This window comes from Phaenicophaeus curvirostris, chromosome 17 (assembly GCF_032191515.1).
Source record: "Phaenicophaeus curvirostris isolate KB17595 chromosome 17, BPBGC_Pcur_1.0, whole genome shotgun sequence".
Lineage (NCBI taxonomy): Eukaryota > Metazoa > Chordata > Aves > Cuculiformes > Cuculidae > Phaenicophaeus > Phaenicophaeus curvirostris.
The window spans coordinates 11,669,289-11,682,557 of record NC_091408.1 but is presented as its reverse complement, the minus strand read 5'-3'; the positions used below and the strand labels follow the sequence as shown (position 1 = coordinate 11,682,557).

Genomic DNA, 13,269 nt, shown 5'->3' with positions numbered 1-13,269 from the left:
AGCTGACTCCCATTGAGAAGTATGCTCTCAATTACTTAGAGCTCTTCCACGTGTCAGTTGATGAGAACGAGCCACGTTTGAATGAGGTAAAAAACCAAATCTTTCTTTTTCCATGTTGTTCTGTCACAGTACGTACAAGCAAGACTATATTTTCAATGTGAAGTGGAAGTGTCTCCAGTGACATGGGATGTACTGTAGGCAATTCTGTGATGATCTTTTGCTATACTTCATGAATGCTGCAATGCCTTACAGAGAGCTGCTTATTTTAGGATCCTCTTGGTTTAAGCAGGCATCAGTTCTTAATCTCTTTTTTTCATGAAATGGGAATGACATTCTTCAGCGCAGCTCAGCAAATATTTCTTGCACTACATTGATGATGGGGGGAAAGAATTCATAAATTTCAGTGAGCCTGTTTATTTGGATAAGGGAGCAGTGTTCTGGTTGCTTGGTTGTTTAACTCAAGTTCTGAGTTTGCTTTATTTTGAGGACCCTCAACAAAAACCAAAAAAAAATCTTCTAAATGATTGTGAAAGTATCTGTTAGAAATTAGTATAAGATTTCTGTACTTGAAAATGTCAGAAGTTTCAAGAGTTTGTCTATAAAAATACAAATTGGTAACTTTTAGTCCAGTGTCTGTTAGTGCGTAAAGTTTATAAAGAGTCTGACTTTCATCTAGATGGAATTGAAAACTGCAAAGAAATTGTGGGAAGTCCAGCATATGAAGGAGTTAAAGGAAAAAGAGCAAAAGATGCTTTGGGAGGATGAAGAGGAACTTCTAACCTATACTCGGGAGGATGCATACAACAAAGTAATTCCAGATTAGTCTTGTTTTTCTTAATAGCATATTTCTTAACAATTATTTTGAGAATACCTTTTTCCTTGGGATTCAGTTGGAACATTTAAATTGTATTCTCTTTTTGCTGTGTAGGAATATGTCTATGAAGGTCCAGATGGACAAACCGAAGTAATGCCAGTAAGTAAAAGTGACACCAGACAGCCTAAATAGGCTTTTTATTTTCTGAAATGTATAGATGAGTGGAGAGTTATCATTGCAATGACTACAAATTTTGTTCTGTGCAGCTTTGGACTCCTCCCACTCCACCTCAGGATGACAATGATATCTACATTGATTCCGTTATGTGCCTGATGTATGATAACACCCCTATTCCAGAATCAAAGTTGCCTCCAGTGTATGTCAGGAAGGAACGTAAACGTCACAAAACAGATCCATCTGGTAAGTGTTTTTTCAAAACTATTGAGAGATTTATTGCTGTAAGTTAAAGAAATTGGGATTTTTCATACCTCCTGCACATCTGGACCAGTAAAGATAAATTTGCAGATTTAAAGAGATGAAAATTCTTGTCTCGATGTGGTCTTGAAGCAGCAGAATCACTGGAAGCCTCAGCTCTTGCAATGTGTCTTTATAGTTCAACATTTAGGTGTCTTTTAAAAAGACAGTTGTAGAAACCAGGCGATCTACTGTGTAAGTTAGGACAAGGCTGACCGTAACTTTATACCAGGCTCTGTTTAGTTTCTGACAGTACGTCCTTAAGAGGCAGCACAAAATACTTCGGCAGATGTAGGGGACTTGTGTGGCTATAGGTTACCACGGAATCAAAAAGTGATAGTAACTACTTACCAGAAACATGGGGGGTTTTGTCTTAGCTGCAGGCAGGAAGAAAAAGCAACGTCATGGAGAGACAGTTATTCCACCTCGGTCACTTTTTGATCGAGCAACTCCAGGAATGTTGAAAATGCGCCGGGAGGGCAAAGAGCAAAAGAAAAACATCTTGTTGAAACAACAAACACAGTTTGCAAAGCCTTTGCCGACTCTTGTCAAACCAGCTGCTGAGGCTGGACAGGATAATCCAGAGTGGTTGATCAGTGAAGACTGGGCACTTCTGCAGGTCAGATGACACCTACACTTTCCACTGTTATTATTTGTTGTATTTTTGCTTCTAATTTCAGAAAGGGCTCTTTCTGCACATCATCTCTTCAAGGATAGTTCTAATTTTCATTGGCTAGTTTGGCATTTTGCTGATGTAACTTGGGACAGATTGCCTATTGTTTGTGTTCCTCTAAGGATACATTAAAGGTTAATCTACAGAATGCATTATTAAGTCCTGTTTTTGTTGTAGAGACCAATTACTGTAATGTTCCAGGTCAGTTGTGCTGGCTGGACATTGGAATGCATCTTTTCGCCTTTGAGAAGAGAGTGGTACCCGAATGGCAGCTCGCTGTTCCTCTTATACCAGTTTCCAAGTGTTTTCTTGTATGTCAGTCTGCATAATAGCATTTTATGCTTATTTATTCTCTGTGAGTGTAGGTGAACCCATAGCCTGAGTCCTAAGGTATCTGTGTCATTGTAGTAATGGTGTGTGGACACATGCAGATAGGGGGAGGTTTGGAAGATTGGAATGATTTGTCATCTGAAGCTTTTGTGCCTTTATCTATTGTAGGCAGTGAAGCAGCTGCTGGAGCTTCCTTTAAATCTTGCTGTTGTATCGCCAGCACACACTCCCAATTGGGACCTTGTTAGTGATGTTGTTAACTCATGCAGCAGAGTCTATCGCTCACCAAAACAATGCCGAAACAGATACGAAAATGTCATTATTCCAAGGGAAGAAGGAAAGGTGAGTTTACATAGAATGATGCGTCTCTTTTTACCTTAAGTTTATAGAGTTTTTTTTCCTTATCTTCATAAACACTTGTTTTTTATTAAATGTTTCAACAGTGTAAATAAATAACTTTTAAAAGATTATAAAATTATCCTCATCAGGATTTCCACTTATTTTATGTCATTTCTTTGAAAAGAAAAAGCACCTGAACAAAATCTTCCACAAAAGATCATCTAACTTTCCTTCTTATTTTACAGCTAATGTACGAAGCTAATCCTAAAAAGAAGACAAAAAGTATTTATAAGGTGTGCATTGGTATTCTTTCAAAATCAAATCTAGACACTGTGGTATTTAGCAGCAATGGAGGTGGGCAGATAATTCATATGAGATCCATGTTGAGTGTTACTTGAGTTCTGAAACGTCAATTAAAGTTCCAAATTTATTTTTTCTTTCTTTGTCGATACAGTGGATTGACACCAGACTTCAGCTTTTGGATTTGATAGATAGATTTTAAATCATGCAGGAAGTTTGTGATTTCACTTAAATTGTAGTGACTATTTTTCCACCTAACCACCACCACATAACTTATCCTGATTATTATGATAGCACTTAAGATCTGTAAGAATGTACATCATGCCAGGGTCTAAGTGGATTACAAATATATAGTGCATTTAATGCTTGAAGCACCTTTAAGTAATAGGTACATTACAGAAACTAAAATAAATCCGTGGTTATAAACAACTTCTTCCAAACTGTACAGCAATTTAGTGACAGAACTAGGTAGAGAATCTACATCTTCTGTGTGTAGTCCCATTCTCTGACTTAATAAGCAGGTTTGTCCCTGTCTGGCAGTTTCTGCTTAGGAGAAGCCGAATGCTAGGATGGCATGGTGTGCTGGATGTTAACATAGCTTTGTTGGGAGAGCAGTGCAGTGATGGTTTTATTACATTGTGTGCGCTATGCATAACTATAAACTAATAGGCTCTTGGTTTGGGTACTGAATTAAACTTGCAAAATCTAAACTAAAGCAAAGGTTTTTTTTTTTTAATTAGTTTGCCATTTTGTATGTCCCCAAGTGCTGATGCCAGTGTGACCGTGAGAACTGCTCCTTATTTTGCTCTTTCTTTATATATTTCCCATAGAGTTTTGTGTAACAGTAAGTTGTCAGTGACATGAGGCAGAAACCAGTCTGTGATAGTATGTTGGAGTACATTTTTAAATAAGCCACAAGCGCACTGTGTGTTTATACATAGACAAAAGGCCTTGTGGATGTGTTCATAATTGAAAGATGGTTTGTTTTCATTTTTTAGACTAAAAACAGCCGCCCGCTTCGTACCAATCAGATCTATGCTCAAGATGAGGGTGCCACCCACACACAACTTTATACTAATCATTTTGAGATGATGAAAATGATTGCAGGGAAAAGAAGTCCACCTATCAAACCCCTGTAAGTTTAACTGGGATCATTCAGTCTTCCTGTCACCACAGATCACTTGGAAACTGTGTTCTCAATTGTTATTACAACTGAAAGTCATTTTACATTGTTTTTCAAAATGCTGATTTGTTTCAGTTTCACTGTTCTTCATCTCTTTCCTTGCGTCTTGGCCTTATGTTGTTGGAACGCCTTTACATCTCACGTGCTTGGCTTAGCTTGTACTCACCGCACGAATTCAGTTTGTGTGATTAAGAGCAGAAGGGCACTCAGTTGTTTGGGTTTTTTTAAGATCTACTTTATAAATATATAATTTCAGCCATTTGCCTAAATCGTGAACATTTTGTCATCTGTGCTGTTTAGTAGTACATAGTTTTATATATATATTCCTGCAGTAACTTTTCATTTAGTTTTTGCTCTGAGTCTTTGTTAAAGTGTCTGTCTGTATGCAGGCTCCAATACTGGTGGAAATATCATGAAAACTTCATCGGAACTGCAATGTCATCTGCAAACACATGTGAAATTGAATACTGTTTTCAAGTTTTTCTGTCTCCAGTAATACAGTTTTGCTCAATTTCAGACTTGGCATGAATCCTTTCCAGAAGAATCCAAAGCATGCATCAGTGCTTGCAGAAAGGTGAGAACTCCCTGTCTTAAAGGAGTTATGAATCGCATAAAAGTGCTTTTTTTGTTTCTTTTTTAACTTTCGCTTGTTTATTTTTAATGATTGTGTGGTTTGTCTTATCGTTGTTTCTAGTGGAATCAACTATGATAAGCCACTTCCTCCAATTCAAGTTGCATCCCTCCGAGCAGAACGTATTGCAAAAGAAAAAAAGGTGCGGTCTTCATCTTAGCTTATCTGTATGACTGCAGTAATTAAAAAAATTAGACAACAGGGGATGTACAAGAAAAGCTGCCTCCTGGGGGAGTTTTGGCAGTACAGTAGATGTTATGAGCAGCTGCAAATTGTTCAGGTACTAGGGTTTAGATGTCCAAGGTCCAAAGTGGGACCTTTCCTTGGGCCTGTATGTCACGCTCATGCTCGTTGTTTAGAAACATCTTTCTGGAAAATATATTAAAAACATGTGAAGATCTTGTTTTATTCTCGACCATTCTGTAGCCTCCTTTCTCATATTATGCAGAGAGAGATACTTGTCCTTGTTTTTTGATGGTAAATTGCTGCTTGTACTATGCTCTAAGCCATTTAACTGTGAGTATAGCTTATAGTTTGAAACTAGTTAGGTTGTGTGACTTGGTGTTAGAGAGTTACAGTGAGGACAGATTTACGTGCTGTCTCTGCACATGAATGCATGATACATGGTCAGAATTAAAGGGGTTTTGTTTGTTGTTTTGTTTTTTTTAAAAAATACATGCTGATTGTTACATGCACTGTCTTTTGAAGACCATGAAGCTCACACTTTGATTTCCTAGGCTTTGGCTGAACAGCAGAGGGCACAGCAACAGACAGGTCCACAGCCTCAGCAGCAGCAAGCTGGCCAGCAGCAAGCTCAGCAACCGGCTGTACAGCAAGCACAAGCTCAACCGCAGCCGCAGGCTCAGGCACAGGTAGTTCAGCAGCCGCAGGCAGTAGTGCAGACTGCAGTAACTACTGTGGCCAACACAGCAGTATTGGTAAGAAAGGGAAGGCTTGGTGCCTGTGATGTAGTAACGTCAGGTCTTCTGTGTGTACCGCATTTGCTTGTTTCATTTTCTCTGGAAAGTGAGAATTTTAGATCAGTCTAGTGAGATAAAAGCTGTTTGTTTCTTTGTTGTTGGTGGTTTTTTTTTTCCCTGAGTATGCTGGATATCTTCTCTTTTCCTCATTTGTTAAGTCTGTGTTGGTACAGTTACAGCAATAGGTCTTGGCATTCTGAGGTGGAAAAACACCATATTCTTTGTGCCTTTAATTTAATCAGAGTCTGGGCAAATATGTTTATACAGAAAACTGGGACAACAAAGAGAATAGCTGTAGGAGCTACTCTGTTAAAGTAGCTTAAAAACCAAAGTTTTGTTACCCTTTGCAAGACAAGTGGAATGTTGCATCCTACAGGACCTACCACGCTTGTTTTACTGCAAATCTGTGCAAAGTTTTCATAGCTTCTTTAAATCTAGAGCCTGATGACAGGTCTGAGACTTTTGTTTTTAAGAGACAGTCCAGTTTGCATGTTCATGTGTGCAGGCAGTGGTGGTTTTATTTTGCTTGTCAAAGGGCAAGAATACTCCAGGTTTTACAGAAAGAGGTGGTGACTGGGTTCTGACTCCTAAATATTGCTGTGTCTACCGCACAGTGATGCTCACGTGCGAGTGGTTGTCTTTGGCGTGCCAGAGTAGCGTATTGTTCCCTTCTGCTAACAAGGATGTCAAGTTACCAGTATTTACCAAACATTTGACTGGTCTCCAGTTGCTCGTTAGAATCAATATATACATCAGTTGTCGCTGACAGGCAAAATGAGTGAATAACTGCAAAAGTATCTGCATTTTATTGCATTTTTGTTATTTTGCCACTTCTGGAATACAACGTGGTGTTAAACAGCGTAGTAGCATAAGAGCTATATCCAGTTTCCTTTTATTGTTTCTCTGAACTGTTGCCTCAATTGTCTTCTAAATAGGCGGGCACAATCAAAACAGCGGTTACGGGGACAAGTATTCAGACTGGTAAGAAGACTTTATAATTAGACTTTGGGGATGATAGGACATATAGATTTTCAGTTTTAGAGTCTAACATTTAATCTTGGCTTGCTTTCAGCTACAGTGAGTGGAAATGTCATAGTGAATACTGTTGCTGGAGTCCCTGCTGCTACCTTTCAGCCCATCAATAAGCGTCTGGCCTCACCTGTTATACCTGGAACATTGACGGTGAGTAGATGGCATCACTAGTTGTGTTACCTGGACTTTTCTTGGTTGCATGTTTATCAGTGTATCTGTTTTCTTCTTTAGCATTTCATGTTAGCAGAATCTGTTTCAAAATTTCATGTACGTCATGTGATTCTGTATCAAACCACTCTCTCCTACCAAAATACTGTAACAGTTTATCAGAAAAAAGTACCTAACTGTTAAAAATGGTTGGTAGTTGAGTGTTGTCAAAGGCAGGTATTACGTTATTGTCATTTCCAGCCTGTAACTGTTCAGTGCTTTGTTAGTTATGATCTTTATTATTATTTTAACGGTTTAAGGCTGTGGAATATAAAGCAGAAAAACTGAAAGGTAGTAAAATCAAATTTCTGTGATGTAGTTAAGAGTTTGGCGATCAGCCTGTCTGAAAAAGATTTAGCCAGATGCTGGTGATGAGACACAGCTGGACAGATTGATGTTTTGGAAAGAGTTAGACCTTCTTTGCCTTTGCATTTTTGATGTTTGTTTCTAAAACTGTATGGTCCATTTCCATAAGGTTGTGTAGCTTTATGTAAGGTATGGAAACTGAGAAATGATGACTGTGTTCCTTTCCAGACTTCAGGAGGCACTGCAACTGCACAAGTGGTGCATACTCAGCAGCGAACTGCGGCAGCACCTGCTGCTTCCACAGAACTGGTGACCATAGCATCTACCCAGGGAGTTCGTGCAGTAACATCAGTGACGGCATCAGCAGTAGTGACCACAAACTTAACACCTGTGCAGACCCAGACAAGATCTTTGGTGACTCAAGTTACACCAGGTAATAACTGTGTGTTTAGGGACAGTGTGTTCACCACTGTATCCTCAAAATATTGAAAGTCAAGGTTTGTTGGCAGCTCAATCAAACAATGCTGTGATCTTTAGCTTGCTTTATTGGTGATGCTTAAGTTACAGTTTTGCGGTAAAGAGCTACTTTGGCCCTAGGCATTACAGTTTAAAAGGTTATTAATAATCTGGCACTAAAATATTAGAATTTACTGTCTCGACTAAAAACCATTGTCAAGAAAGGACCATATACTTAATTATTTATTCTGCTTTTGCATCGTGTTTATGCTAATGTGTCGTTACTTGTCATCAGTCCACAAAGTGTGCTGGAGGACTGCAACATGCGTTTTAAAGCTTGGCTTTTCAGGTGTAATCAATGAATTAAATTGAATGTTGAAAATCTTTCTTCAGAGCATTTTGTTTTTTCTTTATTTTCAGCTACACCAACAGTCCAGCTGTCCGGCAAAACAATCACCCCTGCTCACTTCCAGCTTCTGAGGCAACAGCAGCAGCAGGCTGCTCAGGTGCAGGTCCCACAGATTCAGGCTCAGGCACAAGCCCAGTCTCCAGCTCAAATAAAAACTGTAGGGAAACTGTCACAGGTGAGGAAACACTTCTAAAGTAACGTGATATGTTACTCATTGTTATTGTAAACGTCATTAGCGGTGTGTGTTGCATCATGTTTTCTTGGGCTAGAGTGAAATGCGGCTCTTTCTTAAATTTGATCCTCTTGAAATGTCATGCAGGCAGTAGGTCTGGTAGCCATTTCAAACAGTACCTCTTGCAGTAGGTTGGGATGTAAAGCACTTACTGGTACTTATTCACAGGCAACCCATTGTGTAAAGGAGTTGCATTCTTAGTGCTTTGATCTAAAGTCTGCCATAGAATGTTTCTCCTTTAAAGCTCCAGGTTCATCTAATTTTTTTTTCCTGTAGTCCTGTAAAAGACTGGAAATTATGGAAGCATTTGATTTTTGCAGGAGCAGCTGATCAAGTTGCAGAAGCAGAAACTGCAGCTTCCGCAGCAGCAAGCGGCGCAGCAGACACAGCAAGGGGCGCAGCAGCAAACAGCACAAGTGCAAGTGCAACAGCAGCAGCAAACTCAACAACTCACTGCTGTGACAGCACCTCGTCCTGGCGCAGTTCTTACAGGCACTACTGTGACAAACCTTCAAGTTGCTCGTCTTGTAAGTTGTCTTTGACTTTGCAAAAACAGTCCTAAACAACTTACTCTCTTTGCTGGCTTAAGTGAACTAGATACTGGTCAGTCATGCACAAGAGTGCCCTTTGCATTACTTGGGCAGTACAAAAGATAGAGCTGCTTTAAATTGCACTTACCTGCTGATACCATCTCTGGATTGTGTTACTGTGAAGGAGCAATTACACTTAGAAACATTTAAATCTATCGCTTTAAAATGACCTGTTATATGCAGCAAATGTTTTTTGTGCCAGTACAATAATCTTCATTCCTTACTGCTTAGACTCGTGTTCCTGCTTCCCAGCTTCAAGCACAAGGACAGATCCAGGCCCAAACTCCACAAGCAGCACAGGTTGCTTTGGCAAAGCCCCCGGTAGTGTCTGTTCCAGCCGCTGTTGTGTCATCTGCAGGAGTCACTACACTCCCCGTTACTGTTGCAGGCATTAGTGTTGCCATTGGGCAGCCACAGAAAGCAGCAGGTATGTCAACAGGCTTCCTAAAATGTAATAAGATATTAAATTCTGCTTTTTTAAAGATAGGATGTTTCAAATAATGTCTTCTGTGGGACACTGAAGAGATAGAGGTTGTTTTCTAGTTTGTTTCTAAAATGAGGTAAGAGAATTGAGCTTATTCCATTTAATCTAGCATGAATCTTTAGTGAGATGTTGGTTGGTTTTGGAATTTTTTAATTGTGCACAAGAGCAGGTGAGCAGATGTAGTTTTAAAAATAAAGACATAGTAATTTCATCATTTTTTAAAAAATGCAAAATGGAAATAGGAAAACTTGTATTTGACAACTGACTCCTGTACTGTAGACAGAATTTTTCCTGTAGGAAGGTTATTGTTAGAACAGAGTTAGCTTACTCATGCCTTTAGGTAACAGAATCTTTTTTTTCCTCCATTGTCAAAATCATATGTCTTATTCCCATTAAAATCGGTGGGTTATTAGTGCTCGAAGCCACGCAGATGTCTAAGTCTATAAAAAGCACAGTCTGTGTTTGCAAGCTGTGATTACTGGGACAAAGCAATAAAAGGAAGACTCTTCTAATTATTTTTGTAATTTTCAGGAGGCCAGACGGTAGTTGCCCAGCCACTGCACGTCCAGCAGCTTCTAAAACTCAAGCATCATCAAGCAGCACAGCAACAGAAAGCAATCCAGCCTCAGGTTGGACAGGGTCAAGCCACGGTGCAGCAAAAGGTACTTACTGTTTGCTCTCCCATTGAGTTATGTGGTACTTTTGTGGTTGTAAAGCTTCGCCTCTGAATTACAAGGACACTCCTGGAGAGTCAGTCAGTATTTCTAGGAGTGAATCTTAATTATATCTAGAGAGAACAGTTTCTCATGTGCCTTGTCAGGCGCTTAAAAATTTTTTCAATAGGGCTGTTGTTCAATGTGATTTCTCATGCCCCAAACTGGGTTTTCTTTTTTAGGTATAGTAACAAAGATTAAGATTCTTTATTGTCACTTCTAATATAACCAAATTTGGAAAGTTCCCAAAGATTGTCAGTGTTCACAGTATAGTTTGTACAACATAGACTTTTTCCTAAAATGTCATACTTTCATGGGATTTGCTGTCACTCAGCGCCCCAGCATGTTTTTTTTTTGGAGGCGCGTTATCATACGAAGTGTGCGTATGTCTGCACGTGTGTAAGAGAGAACCTTTTCAGTAAATACCTTAAGTGATTCAGAATATCGTTGAAGTGCGTGGAAGCTTTCTCCTAGTGCTTATTTTGCTATTACTAATGCTGGGAGGATTTTGTTTCAATAATTAAATGTAATTAATCCTGTTAGCTACATACATTTTCTTTAAAATACACATATATTTTGTAGTCATCAATGCCTTTTTTTTTCTCTTCTTGCAGATAAATGCTCAACAGGTTACGGTCCAAACCCAACAACAGACTTCACAGCAACAAAAAGTAACTTATACTACACAGCCTGCCATTAAAACACAGTTTTTAACAACTCCAATTTCCCAAACCCAGAAACCAGGTGGAACCCAGCAAGTACAGGCCCAGATTCAGGTACAGGTAACACAGGTTTACACCTTTAAACTCCACTGTGACTGGAGAATTGAAAAGATTACAGGTGATGTAGCAACCACTCATGTTAATTCTAGTCATACCTTCGTTTAAATTGATTTTATAATAAAATTCATTGGTGCTGAATGTGTGGCCTCATGCCAGGTCAGAGGAGCATCTGAGCTATAAGTTCACCTTTCCTCTTTGAAATAAATAAATAAATTGAGTCACTCCTTTTTTATTAAGGAAGGGATTCCATACCATGTTTACAAAGGAAAATTCAGCCGGAGTTCTTCCTGTTTTCTGGTGCTGCATCCCAGCCTGATCTCTGGCACCCAAGAGCAGGTGACATTTCAGCATAACTGGATCAGTCCACCCATGGAAAAAGAAATGGGTTTGGAGTTGGAAGCCTTACTCTTTCAAAAGTGTGTCTAAGATCGTGTAGCCTGTTAGAACTTCTGTGCTTCCTTCGATTTTATATATAGGCAGGAGGAAATGAGTATGTTGCAGTTAAAATGGAAAATAGACTTCCCTCTGCTGGCTCAGTTCTTCAGTGCGCTGGTGTAAAAAGTTTTACAAAAGTTTAGTATCACTGAGAATGCCAAGCTGCAGCTCACCATGAGCAGGGCTTTGGAAAGGTTTTCCCTTCGTAGCAGTTTCGATAGGTGTGGTGGTTTTCTGCTATTAGCAAGTTTTTATTTTGACCGAAGCTTTATTTCATGTCACTACAGGTTGCAAAACTTCCACAAGTGGTCCAGCAACAGGCTACTGTTGCCAACATTCAACAGATGGTTTCAGTTTCACAGCAGGTAGGTTTTGCTTATCAAATATAGCAATAGAAACATGCTCCTACTGAAAATTCCTTTGTTTGGAATACATGTTTTTGTCACCTTATGTGTGGCATAGACAGTATTTTTGAAGGATATAGCAAATGCCCTTCTGTACGAATGAATCGTGAGTACTGAGTCAGCTGCTGTGTATTCTCTAGGCTAAAACTTTGGTAGATGGAGCAGTGTTTGTTCATCACTGTAGATAAGCTGTAAAACAGATTTAAAAAAATATGTTGTAGAGCTGAAGGAATTTTTAAAAATTGGTTTCTTCTGATGTACAGTCTAGATAACAAATCATTGAACTGATGACTGCCATCCAAGTTTGTTTTTGTAAAACTGGGGCAAATTGATGGTTAAAAGTGCTTTTGTTCCACTTCAGAAAGCTGTGCCAAGTGCTTTGTAAAAGTCAGAATGGCGTGGTACCTGTTCTGAATGTGGTACAATAACCCACGGGACTAGGGCAAGAGAAGGACAGCCGGTTTGGTTTCCCCTCCCCTAACTACTCTGCAGTTTATTAAACACTGTTTAGAAACAACTTCATTTAGAGCATTAGCAGCAGTTGATTGGCAGGAATGATTTAACTTTTGGCGGTGGGTGAAGTTACTGCCTTCAGTGCACAGAAATCTGTCAAAGTTTATAGTGCAGTGTTTTAGTGCAGAATAAAATCTGTGACTGCTTATCTTAAATTGATGATGAAGTGGTGTGAGCTGACTGATAACCACCTCAAATGTGAATGCTTCAAGGCCAAGGTAGACAGCAGGGAGTAGAAACCTCATCAGTCAACACGAGTTGAGTTGCCCTCTGTAGTCAGTAAGAGCTCCTAGATAATTTTTCCAGGGACATTTAAAGCTAGCTTTTCAGAAGTCATTGATGTTGCTGTAACTCTGGGCCTGCTGAGGTCCATGGTAAAAAGACAAACAGTTCCCCTCCTCCACACACCAGTGACATCTGTGGCAGTAGAATTAAGCCACACAGAGTATTTTTGAAACTGCAGTCTTGATGTGTGTGTAGCATTTGTTTTGCCTGCATTTTTAATGCTTCCTGATGGATTCTTCTTGGATCAATCAAGAGTTAACTTTCCCTCGGAGGAGCCTTGCAGCTTCATTGAGCTTCTGCATCTGACAAAGGCAGCTGAAGCTGTCCTCTGAAAAAGGAGACATTGAATTTTTTTCTCCCTTGCCCAGGGTAGAGCCATGAAAATTGTATTTCCGAATGGAGTTCAAACCCTCAGTTGGGAATACGCTGGCATCTGTAGTCTGATAGGGTAATGTCAGACTGATAGGAAGCCTCTGTGGCTTTACTTATTGTCACAATATGGGTGCTGAGGCAGCATTTTAACCTCTTCGATCCTCCATCTATCCCTCTGGTGTTTTCCCTCGTCATTCACTTCTGCTTCCACAGTACAGTTTTTTTTCCTGTTTATCCAGTGGGGTTTCTGTACCTTCCATTTGCCTTCTGTAAAGGACCAAGGGAAAGTCCTGTTATTTGCACTTCAGAGGTCTAAGTTACAGGC

General features: G+C 39.5%; 1 protein-coding gene across 13 annotated transcripts in view; it reads left to right on the top strand.

The window, feature by feature from the left end:
* The window catches only part of EP400 (E1A binding protein p400), a 48,022-nt gene that overhangs the window by 32,054 nt on the left and 2,699 nt on the right, over positions 1 to 13,269 (top strand). For 4 of the 13 annotated variants that reach the window (XM_069870742.1, XM_069870745.1, XM_069870738.1 and 1 more), the window contains 20 exons: positions 3 to 86; positions 677 to 808; positions 929 to 973; positions 1,081 to 1,234; positions 1,666 to 1,907; positions 2,460 to 2,633; positions 2,876 to 2,923; positions 3,929 to 4,065; positions 4,631 to 4,687; positions 4,808 to 4,886; positions 5,482 to 5,682; positions 6,660 to 6,705; positions 6,797 to 6,906; positions 7,498 to 7,702; positions 8,146 to 8,309; positions 8,687 to 8,893; positions 9,188 to 9,383; positions 9,972 to 10,102; positions 10,768 to 10,935; positions 11,658 to 11,735. In XM_069870742.1, coding sequence (XP_069726843.1) covers positions 3 to 86; positions 677 to 808; positions 929 to 973; positions 1,081 to 1,234; positions 1,666 to 1,907; positions 2,460 to 2,633; positions 2,876 to 2,923; positions 3,929 to 4,065; positions 4,631 to 4,687; positions 4,808 to 4,886; positions 5,482 to 5,682; positions 6,660 to 6,705; positions 6,797 to 6,906; positions 7,498 to 7,702; positions 8,146 to 8,309; positions 8,687 to 8,893; positions 9,188 to 9,383; positions 9,972 to 10,102; positions 10,768 to 10,935; positions 11,658 to 11,735 — 2,658 coding nt within the window. The remainder of the gene's footprint in view (positions 1 to 2; positions 87 to 676; positions 809 to 928; positions 974 to 1,080; positions 1,235 to 1,665; positions 1,908 to 2,459; positions 2,634 to 2,875; positions 2,924 to 3,928; positions 4,066 to 4,630; positions 4,688 to 4,807; positions 4,887 to 5,481; positions 5,683 to 6,659; positions 6,706 to 6,796; positions 6,907 to 7,497; positions 7,703 to 8,145; positions 8,310 to 8,686; positions 8,894 to 9,187; positions 9,384 to 9,971; positions 10,103 to 10,767; positions 10,936 to 11,657; positions 11,736 to 13,269) is intronic. The other 9 variants (XM_069870747.1, XM_069870746.1, XM_069870741.1 and 6 more) reach the window with 8 other exon arrangements.